An 18,243-nucleotide genomic window follows, 5' to 3' on the forward strand; every position below is an offset into this window, starting at 1 on the left:
CGCCTCTGTCACCCGTGCCATAGGTTCTCCACAACTGCCCTAGTGTATCTAGTCTATATAATATAAATATTTCTTTATTCTCTAAGGATAGACATGTGTATATCACAGGCATGTTTAAATTCACTTATTCTAGATTTCCCAGCCACGTATGCTGGAAGTTTGTTCAAGCTTCAACTACTCTTAGCAAAATAATATTTCCTGACATTGCCCGTGATCTTATCCCCAGCTAATTTCAGATTGTGCCCCTTGTTCTTGTGTTTAGCTTCTTATTGAGACCTTATTTAAACCTTTAACATATTTAAAGGTTTCGACCATGTCCCCCCTTTCCTTTCTTTCCTCAAGGCTATGCAGCTTACGTTCTTTACGTCTATCCTGGTATGTTTTATGCTTAAGACCCTCCTCCATTTTTGTAGCCCGTCTCTGCACAGATTCCATTTTATCTATGTTTTGTTGTAGGCGGGACAGCTCAAAAACACTAATTATAGCTAAATTCTTATCAAGACTTATTAAGACAATGTCTTAAATGGGTGTATATGAGCTGTCAGCAGTTCAGAAATAAGGGCTATACATCCAGCTGTCAGAGCTATATTCTCTGTAGATAGACTGAAACTTAACCCTGTAGCACAAAAAAAACTGCTAGAAAGGTGTTCATAGCCTTAAAAGAGGACCTGTCACGTCTGTGTTAGTAACTACTTACATGTATTCTTATGACTCTGTGTTGTACTATTCCTAATTTATGAACAAATCGTGAGCCGTCTGCAATAAAGGTCCTTCTGGGTGTTACCAGTTGAGGGTATCAGACAACTGGTAACACCCATATGGACCTTCATTGCAGACTGCTGATAATTCACTCAAACTTGGAGTAATAAAAGGATATGTACAACATATAGTTATATAAAAAGATGCTTCAGAATTTTTATTAGATGGGGAATACAAGTAATTACTAAAACAGACATGTCAGTAGAGGTGACAGGTTCTCTTAAATGGCAGGAAGACATTGTATAGGCTGAAGAGCGTATCCTATCAATTTGGAAAATGCCCATGTTACATTGGTGCCCATTTCCTAGTTAGTAAATTCAGAAAAAAGGCGATGTGGCTTGTGTGTAGTCAGTGGACTCCCGGTATAGAAGACGGAGCGGTCACAATCTCAGATGATAATTATACACAGTTTACTCTGAAAGGTTTGATCACTTGATTTATCACTACTTTCGGAAAGCGGAATATCCGGTCAACTTATGAGCGTTTCCTTATGTAGCCTTACATTACACACAGTATTTTCTTCTAATTCAGGGGAAATAGTCACATTTCTTAGAGTACAGAACAAAAATACATTAAATAATAACAATCCAACCATTTCAAAGACAGCTTTAAATAAAACATAGTATAAATGTGATAAAAAAGGAGCCATGCGGCCAGTCTTAAACACTTTATGGGGAAAAAATATTAATTACAGGCTTTATTAAATGCACAGGCTTACTGCAGTACTGTACTCCCGACAATTTAAAGGGGCGTTCTAGGGGGGAAAAAAACATTGATGGCTAATCCGGAGTCCCACCAATGACCAATACAAAGGTTCTCTGGAGAATAGGGCTGCATATATAGGCAAGTTGCTGGGCTTCGGTAAAAATGATGGCTCAGACGTCCAATGATCACACAGTGATAGCTTAGCCTAAGGATAGGACAGCAATTTATATTCCCAGAAAACCCCTTTAAGGCATGTCCACACACGGCGTATTTAAACAAGTGTAAAAAATCTGTGCAGAAACCACACGAAAACTAGCACAGCAAATTTCACCCATTGCTGCGCATAGGGTGAAACCCGAAAAAAATGTGCATGGTACTCAGAAAATGCAGCAAATTTTTTTTTCTCGCAGCAATTTACATCCCCTGCGGACAGACCCATAAGGGGGTTGTGCTGAGTGTGGAAGTCATCCCTTTAGCCACAGAATAGGGGATAACTCACTGATCTCTGGAGGTTGGACCATTGGGATCCCCATGATCCCAGGAACAATGGTACGTTCCCCAGATCTGATGGAGGGGCAGGTCGGGCATGCTCCCTGCAGCTCCATTCAATCTCTATGGGACTGTCGGAGACAGTAGACTACAGCGCTCATCTATTTTCGGCGGTCCTATAGAAAATGAATGGGGCGCATGCTTGACCTACCGTTCCATCAGACTGGGAGAATGGGACCCCCATTTTTGGGATCGGTGGAGGTCTCAGCTTTCGGACCCCTAGGGATCAGTTAGTTATCCCCTATCCACAGGATGAGGCCTCATGCACACAACCGTATCCATTTTGCGGTCCACAAACCACAGATACCGATCGTGTGTGCCCCGCACTTTCCCATTCCATACATCCCACACTATTGTAGAAATGCCTATTCTTGTCCGCAATGCAGACAAGAATAGGACATGTTCTATGCTTTTTGGGGGGCTGCGGAGCGGACATATAGAGGAGAACGGCACGCGGCGTACTGTCTGCATCTATTGTGGCCCCAGAGAAATGATCTGAAAAAAATAAAATAATGCAGATCGGATGCAAACAAAAAATATGGTCGTGTGCAAGAGGTCTAACTTGCAAACTTAGCACAACCCCTCATTAGTAAATGTTCTGCTCATTCAGATACAGAAAACCCAACTTGAAAATCATAGACGTGCACAGTAGTGCTGTATCATACTTTCCATGGCTCTAGGAGCCGCCATGGTTTGAGACGTGGTCTTAGCGAGGAGACAGATTTGTTGCAGGAGCAGGACTCTTCTGTTTCTGGCAGATTTTTTTTTTACAGATGCCTGCAACACCTTTGAGTCAAGGAAAGAAGTCATTACACAGAGTGAGCAGCTTGGTTCGTACATACCTATGTGTGTCTGGGCCATGACATCTGCTAATCGGTGCGCGGCACTGCTGCCCCCGCTCTGGGTTGAAGAGGAAGAAGTGGTTGATGTGGTTGACCCATGGATTGCTTGGCTAATCCAGTGCTCCATGTTTATACTTCCTTGGCTTGAGGTGGGGGTTCCCTGGGAGTCCCCTTGTACTGAACCTTCATCCTCTGACCCTGAAGAGGTATCTGCCAAAGACACAGACGTGAATCTTTAAAATGCCAGCAAGCAATCAGCAAAAAAGTTATCACTGGAGCTATTTCTGATGGATTTTTCTATGACGACAATGCAGAGAGTCGATAATAATGATTTTAAAGGGAATGTGTCATCAGAAAATGGCCTTCTGTTTTGGTGATAACGTTCCATGTCAATATCTACAGTATATAAAAAAAAGTCCTGCAGTTTTCACACTTGCCAGTAAGACAAATAATTGGCCATCTCAGCTGTCATCTCATTATTATCACAGACAGGATTATCACCAATATATGGATAACATAGGATCCACCATTCACAACAGGTAATTATCAAAACTTGGCTTCTCCCTCGAGACCTCGGCACAGGTCACGTCCACTGTGTCTATGGCCCATGGTGGCTGCTGTAAAGCAAAATCTAAATGCTGTTAAGAATGGCTCAGGCAAGTTGGCCGCCCCCATAATCATGTTCAGGAAACAGAATTTAAAAAATCTACAATTAGAAAAAAAAAAATGATTAGAAACAAAGGATGTGTGTCATTGTCTGGTGGCAGAAATGATGTTCATTGACACGTTCCCTTTAAAAGGAGCAACAGAACCATGAAAAATATTTGAGACATTTTATACTTTAAGCTTTTACTGTAATTTACAATGATAAATTATGGCTACAATTGCTCAGAAACAAGTGAATGGTAACGATAACTGAATGCTTAAGGGGGTTCTTGGCTTTCTACAGTCCCTACTTGTTATAAAGGATCCTTTCACGATTGGATGCAATTTGTGGAACGGTTCCATTTTTCAGCAGTGCCCCCACAGGGGAAACCATGTATTACACTATGCCCATTATATCTTTGCTTCCTCTTGCAATCACAGACCTTGGTGACATCTGTGGTATTTTCCTAGTGGGTTCCATCAACTATTATTGAAGACAATGATAAAAAGGAGCTCTCCTCACATGTCTGTCTATTTTAGTAATGACTTTCTTTCTATATGTAATAACAATGTATTTCTTATAACTGTATGAATTTTGCTATTATTTCTACTGAAAGTTTATGCATTAATTTACAAATGGGTGTTAAACATTGGGGTGTGTCCCTACACAGTCTGACACCATCCTATACAGTAGTTTCATCTATTTGCCCAATATTTGTATTAGTGAGTATGGACATTATTCTTAGACCGGACGTTTCGGTCACATTAGACCTTCATCTGGATGCATCCAGCGCCCCACAAGCCTCCATACCCGCCAGAACAGATAAAGAATGTGACCGCAGATGAAGGTCTAATGTGACCGAAACGTCTGGTCTAAGAATACTGTTCATACTCACTAATACAAATATTGGGCAAATAGATGAAACTACTGTCTGAGTTGAATGAATAAATCCTTTTGAAATTGCAACATTGAAAACTGTGTGCCTCAACTTTACTACATGTATACTGGCTGCTGGCAGCCCTTGGTTGGCACCAGAACCTACTGAATAGAGTGCAGTTCTCCATCTTCTCAGAAATTAGACTGCGAAGGGACCCCCAACCAGCTGAAGCTTTATTAACATACTTCAAGAAGGAATAGTTGAGGGAAAGTACAGCAAAAAATCATAAGAACAGATGCTCCAGATTGGTCATATCACGTGGAATACAATTATCCACTAAAGGAGCGAACAGGAGAGGCAACAGGTGCAGTTTAACATGATAAATTGTAGATAAAATAAAAAGGACATTTCTGTACCAGCCCACCTGGGGGGGTGTATGCATCCATTGACGTTTGCACCACAAGAGAGCGTCGTTTCGATGGCATGGGTACAGCCATTTTTCTTTCTTTATGTTTGGCGAGGGCTGCCTGGACTGCTTCTGTATGTACATCTGCAAAAACAGCCAATATTGATTGAAAGGAAAAATAATTCCAGTTGAGGTCCTAGCAAAGGTCCTGTCTCCTCCCCTGACATGTCTGTTTCAGTAACTACTTAAAAGGGAACCCGTCATCAACTTTATGGTGATCTCACTGAGGGCAGCATAAAGTAGTGACAGAAATGCTGATCTCAGCGGTGTGTCCCTCATGAGCTAAAAGTAAGTGGTTGCTGAGAACCAGCATCATAATCATGGCAGCCCAGGCCTGAAAAGAGTCAAATCTACCTGAGAAGAGTCCTGGTAATTCATAATCTTCTGAACTCTCACCCATCTGCTGATGATTGGCAGTTCTCTCCTAGAGAGAAAGGGAGAAAACTAGGTAGAAGACTGTCAGTCATCAGCAGGTGGGCAGGAGAGCAGGAATTCATGAATAACCAGGACTCTTCTCCGGTGGCCGGGACTCTTTTCCAGTCTGCAATGATTGTGATGTTGGTTCTCGGCAACAAACTTACTTTTAACTTTTAAATGACAGACCGCTGAAATCAACGCACCGGTCTCTACTTTATTCTGCCGTTAGTACGGGCAGCACAAAGGTGATGACAGGTTCCCTTTAAATTCCCCAATAACATTTCTGAGTCATCATTTCATATAACGCTATGTTGTGCCATTCCTCTATTAGTCCTAGAAGTTTATAAATGAATTGTCAGCAGTCTGCAGTAAAGGTCCAATTAAGCGTTACCAGTCGGGGGAGGTGTCCCTGCACATCACTAATAGGATAGTGTCAGACTGTGTAGGGACACGCACCCAACTGGTAACACACAGAAGGAACTTTATTGCAGACTGCTGGCAATTCATTTATAAACATCTAGCAGGAATAATAGAGGAATAGCACAACATAGAGTCATAAGAATAGCTGCTCCAGAATTGTATTTACACGGGGAATGCATGTAGTTACTAAAACAGACTTGTCAGGAGAGGTCATTGGTCCTTTGTAAAGGGCACCTGTCAGCAGATTTGTGTCTATGACACTGGCTGACCTGTTACATGTGCAGCTGAAGGCCTCTGTGTTGGTCCCATGTTCATATGTGCCCGCATTGCTGAGAAAAATGATGTTTTAATATATGCAAATGATCCTCTAGGAGCAACGGGGGCGTTGCCTTTACACCTGGAAGCTCAGGTCTCTCTGCAACTGCCGAAGTCAGGGCTAGGCATGATTACCTTTTCACTCCCTGGAGCGGTCAATCATTTTTCTCAGCAATATGAACATGGGACCAACACAGATGTCTTCAGCTGCCAAGCGCACATGTAACAGGTCAGCCAGTGTCATAGGTGCAAATCTGCTGATGGATGTCCTTTAAGTCACTACCTTGAAGTTTATTTAGCTCTTCAGTCTCTGCACAGGTTGCTGATGTCTTTCCCCTATACTTTACATTACAGCTTTGTTTCATAGTAGCCTACCTGTATCGCATCTAGCTAGCCTAGATTGCCATAAGCTGTATTCACATTCTCCAGACTCCTCCTGCTTGTTCAGCACCTGCACAGAGCTTTCTTTAGCCAGGTTGATCATGTCAAGTGTCATCTTTACACCATGCCCTCTACAGTATTCTTACATTTTTTCAAAGATTTTCAAACCACAAATGCTGAACCCCTGGGAAGAGGCATCTTACCAGATCGATAGCGTTCATCTCTTGAGCCTGAGGAGCGTCGGCGATGATATCTAGAGGAAGAGGAAGGGGTGACGGGAGTTCTACGTTCTGGCGGTAGTACTTGATCCACCCCTGCAGGAAGGAGAGAATTTGATAAAGGTAAACAAATGTAAACACATTGGGGGAAAAAGATAGTAAAAAATAAATAAATAGTAATAATAATAATGTAATACTTTATAAAAGGAATGCAGGCCCAAAAAACTACATTTCTAAAGTAGATGTTCAATCCAATTAGAATTTCTCTTTCCACCCCAATATTTTTTTTTTCCATGCGTTCATTTTGGGATGCTCAGGTGACAGTAAGGAGCTGGATTGGTAGAGGTGATAGGGTTAGGCAGAAACTTCCATCTGTCGGTGATCACACAGAAATATTAAAGGGGTTGTCTAATTTCACCGCTACTAAGGTGAGATGAGACTAAGGGGGTCATTTATTATACTGAAATATGCTTATATCAGATGTATTTCAGGCGCAGATGTCGGGGCAATAATTAGTTGTGGCGCCATCTGCGACTTTTCCCCGTTCACGCAAGGTCTAAAAAAAAAAAATATTTAAAAAAGTGGGCGTGGGTGGGGAAGGGGACGGGCCGACATTTTCTGCGCCTGGTTTAGGTATAGAAAATAGCCTGAATGTAAAACACCTGGGAAGAGGTCTTACATTTAGATGAACAGCCTACATAAAGACACCTGAGCCTCAATAGCTCAAACAACAGTAATCTTTATTAAATACACATACATAACATGATGAAAATAGAGATGAAACACATCAATGCTAGGGTCCGTTCACACAAGTGTTTTGCTGATCCGCAAAACATGGACACCTGCAATGTGCGATCCGCAAATTGCGGACCGCACATCACAGACACTATAATAGAAAATGCCTCTTCTGCTCCGCAATTGCGGACACGAATAGGACATGTTCTATTTTTTTCAGGAACGGAATCGCGGATCCCGAAAAAACGGATGCGGATCCGTTCCAGCCTCATTGAAAGTGAATGGGTCCGCAAATTGCGGAACAAATGCGGACCCAAATTACAGACGTGTGAATGGACCCTAAAAGTGCGGCTTCGCCCGAGGGATAGTATGGCAATACAATAACCACAGAGGGGGTAAAGTGACCATCCAATACTGAGCTGCCCAGTGCACTGATAAATACTAATGATGTACAAATGTAAAACATATCAATTGTATCTAATGCACACACCCCTCACTCAAAAATAAATAATAAACAGGTAAAAATGATGGTTACTTACCCATAAATAGAGTCATCACCTCAGGAGAACCGCGCACCCCAGATGAAGGTTCACATTGAGGTTTCATCTCTATTTTTATCATGTTATGTATTTAATAAAGATTACGGTTCTTTGAGCTACTGAGACTCCGGTGTCTTTATGTAGGTTGTTCTGTTTGTTTTGAGTTGGTTCCTTTTTGAGAGGATCAGATGTTTTTTACCCCATTGTTTGGGTTTTTACCTGCTTTTGTGCTGTGTACCCCTTTATATAATACTTACATTTAAAAGCAGCGCTGGATGCGCCAAAGTTATGTAGAGAGCCAGCGCCTCTTTATAACTTCAGCGTATCCACCGACTGTGCAGGGGCTTTCTTAAAACCGGCGTATAAACCACCAACCTTAATAAATGTGCTCCTAAGGCCTCATGCACGCGACCGTGCCATTTTTTGTGGTCTGCAAACCGCCCGTGTGGCTTCCACAATTTGCGGAACGGAACGGGAGGCCCATTGTAGACATGCCTATTCTTGTTTGCAAAACGGACAAGAATAGGACATGCTATATTTTTTTTTGCGGGGCCTCGGGACGGACCAACGGATGCGGATAGCACACGTGCGGCCCCATTGAAGTGAATGGGTCCGCACCTAAGCCGCAAAAACTACGGCTCGGATGCGGACCCAAAAACGGTCATGTGCATGAGGCCTAAGTCCTCACCACCAGGCTGGCGGGAAACAGCGATGCGGGCTGGCGCTTGCGGTTTCAGTAGTTCCTATAAGTGCAAGGGAGCTACGGAAACAGCATGACTTCCTGCCCATGCCCTGCAAAGGGAGCTACGGAAACAGTGAGCGCTGGGCGCCTGGTGGTCGGGGCTCCTCATATCGCCTTACAACCCCAATAAACCAATTTATATCCTGGTGCGAGACTGGAATCTGTGTAATGTCTTATGACATTGTCCAAGGCCAGGTTTACAGGACTGGAACGTCACAAACCTCCAAAGAAGGACCGTGTGCTCTGTGCCTAGGCCGAGATGTACCTGTCAAAATAGGTCAGAAACCGGGGCAAATCTACTAATAAATCTACCGCATTGTGTCAGGATCCTTAAGATTATTCCCCAACTGCTGGGGCACATAATAAATCTTCCCTCAAACTGTTCTGCTGTGTTAGCACCAATGTTAACCACTTCATTACTGGAGGGCTTAACCCTCCCCCTTCATTACCAAATCCATTTTGGTGGATTTTTTTGAGCCCTAATGTAGCTGGACGCAGGATGATTTGTATTTTTTTATTGGCACCATTATGCGGTACATATAACTCCCTGACTGACTTTTATTCATTTTTGAGAGGAGGGAAATGGAAAAAAACAAACATAATTTCTGCCAATATTTGCTCTTTAACTTTACACCATATGCCGTCTGTACAATTACACAGACACCAAATATGTGGAGTTTCATTGGTTTTACTACTTTAGCACAGTAATGCCATATTTCATGGGGGAAAAAAAAGGTAATATTTTTTTTTAGGTTAATGCATTCCAAGAACCTGGAAGAGGTTCTCCTGAGGATAGGCCATCAACATCAGATTGGCAGGGGCCTGACCCCACCTCCCGATCAGCTGTTTCAGGGAGCCACCAACATTGGAAACTATAGAGTGTACAAAAGTGGCTCCATACACCTTGTAGTGGCCATGCTGGGGTACTGCAGCTCCAGTGAATGGGAGCTGATCTGCAGTATGCTGGTGCTGGAAACCGTGCATGGAGCCTTCTGCTTCCACTTGTACGCTGTATGGTTTTTGCACCCCAGTGGGGGTGTCAGAACGTGACAATTTGAAAATGAGGACCTATCCCGGGCATAGGTAATCAATATCTTTAGCTCAGACAACCCCTTTAACTTTTGGATTTTTGTCTTCTAGGTACCTGAATCTTGCCCCTTTTTTTGGGGGGGGTGGGGGGGGGGGGGAGGAGAAGTAATTTTTTTAATAGAAGTATTTAAAAGTTATTTTTTAAAGTTTTCATTTTTTCTGGGGGGGGGGGGGGGGGGGATCAATTCCCCCAATTCTTTTTTTTTTTTCACAGTGCAGCTCAAATGGCAAGCCAATTTTATTGTAATGGGTTATTATAAATGTGGCGATACAACACATGAATACTTAGAACGTATTTTTTTCACACTTGCCAAGTAAGGCTACATGCACACGACTGTTGTGTGTTTTATGGTCCGCAAATTGCGGAACAGCACGGACAGCCATTACTATAACTGCCTATTCTTGTCCGCAAAACGGACAAGAATAGGACAGGTTATATTTTTTTTTGCAGACGACGGAACGGAGCAACGGTTACGATTGAAGTGAATGGGTCCGCATCCAAACCACAAAAAATGCGTCTCGGATACAGACCAAACAACGGTCGTGTGCATGTAGCCTAAAACTAATTTCTATTGGAAATTTTTTCTTTTCTTTTTTTTTTTTTTCTTTCTTGGTTAGATGCCACCCTGTGGTCATGAAGGGGGCACTGTCAAGGTAACAAAGGAGTTCACTCCCTCTGTCTTACCACTTAGATGTCACTATTTTATATTGACAACAGCAGGCAGAGGTAAACCGATGTAGCAAAGCCCCAGCAGTGCTGCAGGGTCTTCCATCTACTGAGGCGGTTGCACATGGTCCAGCCTTTAAATGCCACTAGTCATATTTTATTTTATTTTTTTACAAAGGGTGACAGTTACAGAGAGAGCTGCAGAAGAAAAGACACACACCCTGAGCTGTGATAGAAAAAACTGCAGCAAGAAAGGACACGCCCCCTAACAATGAACACACCCCCTGAGCTGCCAGTCTGCAGAGAAAGTGAATGTGGAGATCTCTGGATCCATGTGAGGTGCAGGGCTGGTTCTAGCTTTATTAGAAAGAGATGGCCATGTACTGTATGAGGTCTGATCTTCATTTTTTACATTTATCAAAGGATAACCCCCTTTGTGACCACCCCCTTCGTCAATAGTTTAACGCTGCCCAATCTGATCTGAGAGTCTGTGTAAGGACACACCCTATAAACAAGGAGACTGGTAACATCTAGAAGTTTATTCCTACATTTCCAGAAGGAATAACAGAGGAACTGTACAGTGCAAAGTACCAAGAAAAGATTATTTTATGGGGAGCACAATCATACCGTAAACCGGACATGCCGGAGTGGAGGCAGAGCCTCTAAATACTGCAGGAAGAGTTTATATCACTTTAACGCATACCTTGGAGCTGAGGCAGATAGGCTCCTATTAATTTCGATCTTTTCTTTTCATAACCTTTCTGTGTGATGTCACCTGCCAAAAATAAGAGAAAAGGTATGAGACAGGGAACTTTGTTTTTAAAGCTTTTACATTTGTGAAATTTCACCGGTGTTACATCAGACGGGGTGGGGGAGGGGGGAACACAAGCCAAATGCCAGGTCAGCAGAACACAAGCCACAACACCCGTATCCACTGCCAAAGCAATGCAGACCCAGAACACAGTCACTAATGGATGTTCCTGCCGCACGTTTCCAAGTAAAAATAACATCATTACAGTCCAGGGTTTTACTGAAGACCTCGCCTTGGGTTTACTTTATAGAAAGGAACTTATAAATGATATTGTCATTGAAAATAGTCATGAAGCAGTGGAGGCATACCACGTAACCACTATGGGGCCCCGGGGAGTGGAGCTCAGCGCTGATCTCCTTTTCTGGACAAGAAAACACTGCTTTTTCTTGCATCCACCACTAGGGGGAGATCCATACAAGGATTATTTTGGCTTCCATTACAGTAAATGGCAGCTGTATAAATTCCTAGGCACTGAGCTCCTCCTAGTGGTGGCTGCTATGTAATAGAAGGGAAGCCAGAGATTTATAAGTGTACTTATGCCACTTGTAAATACATTATGAAATAAGGTGTACATATTTATGAAGCAACTGTTCCACTTTATTGACATAGAGGTTGAATAAAAGTGGGTGACGTGAAGGGTGGCTTTTTTTACTTTTCCCACAAAATAAAATAAAAACAAAATCTAGGGTGTTGCACTCTGCATGATTTCTCAAAAATACCTCCTAGGAACTGAATTTTAGCAATTATGAACCCTTTGTCAGTTGGACCTATATTATATGAAATATATGAAATCTTAGGATGCCTACAAGATAACAAAACTTAATAAAATTTAATCACAAAGACATAAAGGGACGAATCCCAGGAGCCTGGAAGCCACCTGCAAATGGAGTCTAACTTTAAGGGTGGAATTTATTAAGACTGGTGTTTCCTTTGGCAGTTAAAGGATTTTGGGGGGGTTAATGACCTATCCTCAAAATCCGATCAGTAGTGTTCCAGCACTCGGTACCTTCACTTTGAACAGAGCTTGAAGCACAGCTCCATTCAAAACGTAGTGGCTATGTCAAGTTACTGTAACATTCAAGTGAATGGGAGCTTGGCTGCAGTAACCCGGTGTGGCCACTACACTATAAATGGAGCTGTGCTTCTGGCTCTATTCTGGTGCTAGAGGCTGCAGGTAATAGTAGATCAGTGGGGGTGCCAGGTGGTGGATCCTGAGGATAGGTCATTAATATTAGGAGGCCATAAAACCCCTTTAATCAAAGGTGAGACGTATTGTGGGTAGACGTGCACCATGCCATAGGCACTAAAGCTGGCGCCAGAACACAGTGCTGCGCTGAAGAGCCAGAGCATGGTGGCATCCAGAGGTGGAGAGGAGAGGTAAATATTTTTTGTCTGCTCCGAGGTCTGAATTGGGTGGGGGTTATAGGGGCGGCACCAGTGTGATTTGGGGTCTGTGTAAATTAGGGGTCTGATCTGGGGTCTGTAAGAATTTGAGGGCTGGTTTGGGGTGTAATCTGGGATCTGAATAAAAGTGGTGTCTAATCTAGGGTCTATATATTTGGAATCTTAATTAATTTGGGGGTAGATTTGAGATGTAATTAAGGGTTTGTATAAATTTGGGGTCTGATCTGGGGTCTGTATGGATTTGGGGATGTAATTTGGGGTTTAATCTGGATCTGTATGAATTTGTGGGCTGATTTGGAGTTTAATCTAGGGTCTATATGAATTTGGGGGCTGGTCTGGGTTCTGTATGAATTTGGAGCCTGATCTGGGGTGTAATCTCGGGTCTGTACTAATTTTGGGGTGTATATTAAGCAAGGGTTGTCATGCCACGTGAAATTTATTTTTGAAAACTGATTAGAAGGCCACAAAAAAAGTAGTGATGCCTCTCTTATCCTCAGCCCACCACTAGGCAGGGGCGTAGCTAAAGGGGAAGCAGCCTGCTTTGGGGCCCGAACTCAGAAGGGGGCCCACCCAGAGAAGGGCTAAAGGATTTTATTGTCAGGGCCATCTCAACAATATTCTAATATGACATTATATACAGAGACCCTGTGGGAAACAGGCGGAGCGGCTGCCTTGTCTGGTCTTGTACGGGAGAAGGGGCTTTTTGGATTAGGGGGGTTGCGAAGAAGTTGCTTGGGGGGGGGGGGGTGAAGAGTCATTCAAAAATTTACTGTGGGGCCCACAGTCATTTACGCGGTGAGTGTGACACATGTATCCATGTATCCTACTATGCACCTGGCCCCATTAACTTGAATTTTTTTTCTATGTGTGGCCCATATATCCAGTCTGAGCAATGGATGCAACGTTCCGCACCTACCTTTCAGTATAACCGTACCCTATATCTCACACAGCAATCTCGGACATAATTGCATTCCTGCATATTAATAATGCAGTGACTTTCAACGTACCGCACATTAATGCTTCGTATAGAGGGCCTCCCTACGTCACCAGAGATGATGAAATCCGCATGAGGTCTCCAGCTTAAGGAACACCTTCAGAGCTAAATTAATCATTGTCTTTACTAAGAAACATTTAGAAAGCCTGTAAAGCCTTTTAAAAAGGCAGAGCTGCATGATGTGAACAGCGATCAATGCATTACATGTAACCACAACAGCCCTGGAAGAATATAATCAGAACACTAAAGTCAATGAAGACTGGACAAAAATGGAAACCAAACTGACCCTGCAACATCTATGGTAATTACATGTGGATATCAAATTTGGGCTCAATACACTCCCCTCCCCTAAGTGTCATCACAATCCTGCGAGGATCAGGATACGTTCTCAGGTCTGCAAATGTAGAGGCAAAGACTGCTCAAGTGCACTTGACGAGAGAGGAGCCTAGGAGCATGCTGGCACATCTGCGGTCCAAAATCTCTCGGGACTATTGAAACGTCATCATGAGTATTTAAAGGGAAGGAGCCGATGGACAAGTCTAATTGATCCACTCCGAGGCTTTATGCATCTAATGGGAGATGAAAGCTGATCGCCAGATCCATTTGTATCCTGATTCTGTACGGAAATTATGTTTATTACCTGTACTGCACGGTGATTGATCCTTTATAAAGCGAGTCTAATACTAAAGCAGTGGGTGAGGACATCTTTACGGTGCCCAATTAAAGGGAGTCTGTCAGCACTATTGACCATGCTAAACTATTGACAGCAGTAGCTGGGGGCTGTGTAGAGCAGGACAGACATGCCTTTCATAGAGCTTTTATTATCGGTATTGTGAATATGAAGATTTATTCTGCAAGATTCTGCTCCTGCAAGTGCCCAAGATTGAGCTGCTTCACAGCTGATCCCCTCGGAGTGACAGGTGCAGCATCCAACCAGAAGCCAAATATAGTTGGCACTCAGAGCAGGGGGGCTGTGAAGCTACTTGACAAAAAGGAGCTAAATCTGGCAGAATTAAACTTCATATTCTCTCTACTCCTGATTATAACAGCTCCACAAAAGGTTTGTTTGTCCCACTCTCCCCAGCCCTAGTGCTGTCAGCAGTTGAGCATGGTCAAACTGCTGACAGACTCCCTATAAATATGAACTAGTAGGTGCAACAGTGCCAACTGCATGGCCTGCTAACATACAAGGCTAAAGGAAAGCAGAGACAGCAGTCACATCTAGGCCCAAAGGTCCCTCTCCTCTACATAAAAATGGGGGCCCCATTACAGATTTTACATTGGTTCCCAGAAGCTTCACACTACACATCTGGAGGCCATAACAACTGTGCTCCAGTCTCCATGAAATAGTAGCAAGGCTCTAAGATCAGACAGATCCATATGATTCATTTGACAAATTCGTTTTGACGATTCCCATCAATCGGGATTCATATGTCAAGTTCTGAACAAACAGAGCCTAACAGTCATATAGGATAAAGGGGTAAGGACTCCTAGACGGGAGGATAAAGGGGTAAGGACTCCTAGACGGGAGGATAAAGGGGTAAGGACTCCTAGACGGGAGGGCATATTTGATAACCTATTCTCCTGCCCTCCTCAGTGAGTTCGTTTAGTGGGTGCAATTTATTATATTACTGTAGAATTATATATTTTAGTACTACTATATTATATAATTATATCTTTTAGTACTACTCTGAAGATGTCTGGTGACAGCATCAATGCAGACGATCCCCTGAAAAGAGGCATGGCTTAGGTTAATTAACCCCAAATCTTTTAGTTTTGCTGCGTTTCCGGGGAGGTACCGATTTTTAGATTTTTAAAAGTTGGCAAACAAAAAGCTTTTTTACTGGGTATATAAAATATGTTCCTACTATGTAAAAATAAGCTTATTGTGCCGACTACCCAGTCATTTAATGAGAAAATACAGATATATCTGGAGCCTGCGGACGTCCCTGGTGGATCTGTAATTGAAAATCTTCAGGTATGAAACGCGCTCCATACAGCAGGGTTATGGAATCACTTTCATCCCTGTTTCCTCTAAATAAATCAATTTATGAAGTAGGTGACACATTTGCACTAAAGATGCTTATCTCAACCTGAGTACATAAACTGAATGTAAACTACTCAGCATTAGGCAGTATATATGATACATGCATCCATCAGCGCCTAATCCATTTGATTCGTTGTGGCAGGTCACTGCCAGACTGTCACATCGACCTGCTGCGACAAATAAGGCGGATTACAGCCTGACGGATAGTTCATCACTGGGCCGGCGGCCTCATTCTAACTTTACTATTGATTTTCATCTGACGAAGGAGATGTGGACAATGGAATTTGATTTTAAAAGAAAAACCATTGGAGAAAGTTACCGGGAAAGAAAAAAGATCAGCGCCCCCCCCCAATAAAGCTGCCGGACTGCATCAATGTAAAGGTGCGGCCACACGTAGTTCTGGTCACAACAGGGTTTCTTTGGCCAAAAAACAAATCCAAAAATGCATATATTTAGTCTTTTTTGACCAAATAGTGTGTTTGAGCACCTGTGTTTTTAATGGTGCATTTGTGCATGCCTCTAGTTTTTACATAGGAAAGTATTTACCCCCTGTAATGTCACTTCCTTTGTAGAGTGTATGGGAAAAATGCATTGATTAAAACAAACACCAGGCAAAACTGGCACAAAAAGAGGGAAAAATTGCCAGACCTAGAGCATGCTGCGAGAGAAAAACAAACAAACAAAAAAAAACAAAAAAACACAACCGTTCCTAAAAGCACGTTTCAAACAATGTCGCAAAAAAAAATAATATATATATATATATATATATATAAAAAATAAGGAACACTAAACAAAAGCAAAACGGCACAAAAAACACTATGTATGGAGCACCTATCAGCAGAAAAAAGGGGACATGTTGTTAACATATGTCCTTATGTTCAGCGTCAAGGTGGAAAAAATTAAATAAAATGTTCAATCCTCATCTCACTCTTGGTGGTGTGAGTGGGGAACCTGAGAATTTACTTTGGTCATTTGCTGGTAGTACCCGATTACTCCTGTCTGCCGAGGTGGCGCTAGATTCCAAAACTGTGGAAATTGAAGGGTTTATTGACAGTGGGGCAAGGGTTAACCTAGTTGGTGGCCACCATTCCCGTTTCCCTAGCCTTGAGGCCTAGTTCCTGGTCATTTTCCTTCTATTGTCATTCTGGTGTTTCTCCCCTCCCTTTACACTGTGACACAAGAGCATCTATTCGTATGGCTCTAGGTTGTGTCATTCCTTTAGGCCTCTTTCACATGGGCGAGATTTCCGCGCGGGTGCAATGCGTGAGGTGAACGCATTGCACCCGCACTGAATCCGGACACATTCATTTCTATGGGGCTGTGCACATTTTTCACGCACGGTTGCTAGGAGACGCTCGGGATGGGGACCCGATCTTTATTATTTTCCCTTATAACATGTTTTTTTGAATACAGAATGCATAGTACAATAGGGCTAGAGGAGTTAAAAAAAAAATTTAACTCACCTTAATCCACTTGTTCGCGCAGCCGGCATCTCTTCTGTCTTCGTCTTTGAGGAATAGGATCTTTGATGACGTCACTACGCTCATCACATGGTCCGTCACATGATCCATCACCATGGTAAAAGATCATGTGATGGACCATGTGATGAGGGCAGTGACGTCATCAAAGGTCCTATTCCTCAAAGAAGAAGACAGAAGAGATGTCGGCTGCGCGAGCAAGTGGATTAAGGAGAGTTAAATTTTTTTATTTATTTTTTAACCCCTCCAGCCCTATTGTACTATGCATTCTGTATTCAGAATGCTATTATTTTCCCTTACTGCAATTGGGTAAATACTCCCACGGGTTTGCCGCAACACATCCGGACCTTAACTGGACACGCTTGTGTGAAAGAGGCCTCATTATTTGCACTAGAAGTTATGAATGAATTGCTATTAGCCTTCAGTAAGGGTACAGAGGGGAGGTAACCAGTTGGGGGCGTGTACCTGCACAGTCTGACAATGGCAGCACTGATTGGATAGAGTCACACTGTGCAGGTACACGCCCCCAACTGGTTACCTCCCCTCTGTACCCTTACTGAAGGCTAATAGCAATTCATTCATAACTTCTAGTAGAAATAATAAAGCAATGACAACATATAGACATAAGAATAGATGCTCCAGAATTGTTATTACAAGGGGAATGCATGAAGCTATTAGAACAGGAATGTCAGGAGCGGTGAAAGGTCCTCTTTAAAGAGACATACAGTCCATCTTCGATCTTTTTGTTTTGCATTCTATTGTTTTCTACTTCAAGGTAAAGAGAGTCGGGAACCTTCAATGGATCCGTGATAAAAAGTCCTAAATACAATACTTCCAGGGTCCCATACTTTCTAGTCCCACTTAACTGTGGCCATTCAGCAAGCCGCAGTCACCCGCCTCAACCAGCGATCGGCTGAGTAGTTGCTTCTCCGTTTCAAGATGGACCAGGAAGTAGAGACTGGCGGGGGACCACGGAAGCATCAGAACGAGAAAGGCGATTAATCTGAAAGGTGAGTGTGACTTCTTTTACTTTTTGAGCGTGTCTGACCAGTTAAAAAAAAAAAAATGATGAGTCGGACAACCCCTATACATCTCTATTAAAAATATTAACAGATTCTTGACTAGTGAATTATTCTAGGGTT

At 42.8% G+C, this 18,243-nt stretch overlaps 1 protein-coding gene across 6 annotated transcripts in view; it reads right to left on the reverse strand.

The window, feature by feature from the left end:
• DIP2C (disco interacting protein 2 homolog C) overlaps positions 1-18,243 on the reverse strand; it is a 420,623-nt gene that overhangs the window by 190,144 nt on the left and 212,236 nt on the right. For all 6 annotated transcript variants that reach the window (XM_044292962.1, XM_044292959.1, XM_044292961.1 and 3 more), the window contains 4 exons: positions 11,071-11,142; positions 6,581-6,691; positions 4,803-4,928; positions 2,856-3,065 (listed from right to left, as the gene is read on the reverse strand). In XM_044292962.1, the coding sequence (XP_044148897.1) occupies positions 2,856-3,065; positions 4,803-4,928; positions 6,581-6,691; positions 11,071-11,142 (519 nt within the window). The remainder of the gene's footprint in view (positions 1-2,855; positions 3,066-4,802; positions 4,929-6,580; positions 6,692-11,070; positions 11,143-18,243) is intronic.

This window comes from Bufo gargarizans, chromosome 5 (assembly GCF_014858855.1).
Source record: "Bufo gargarizans isolate SCDJY-AF-19 chromosome 5, ASM1485885v1, whole genome shotgun sequence".
NCBI lineage: Eukaryota > Metazoa > Chordata > Amphibia > Anura > Bufonidae > Bufo > Bufo gargarizans.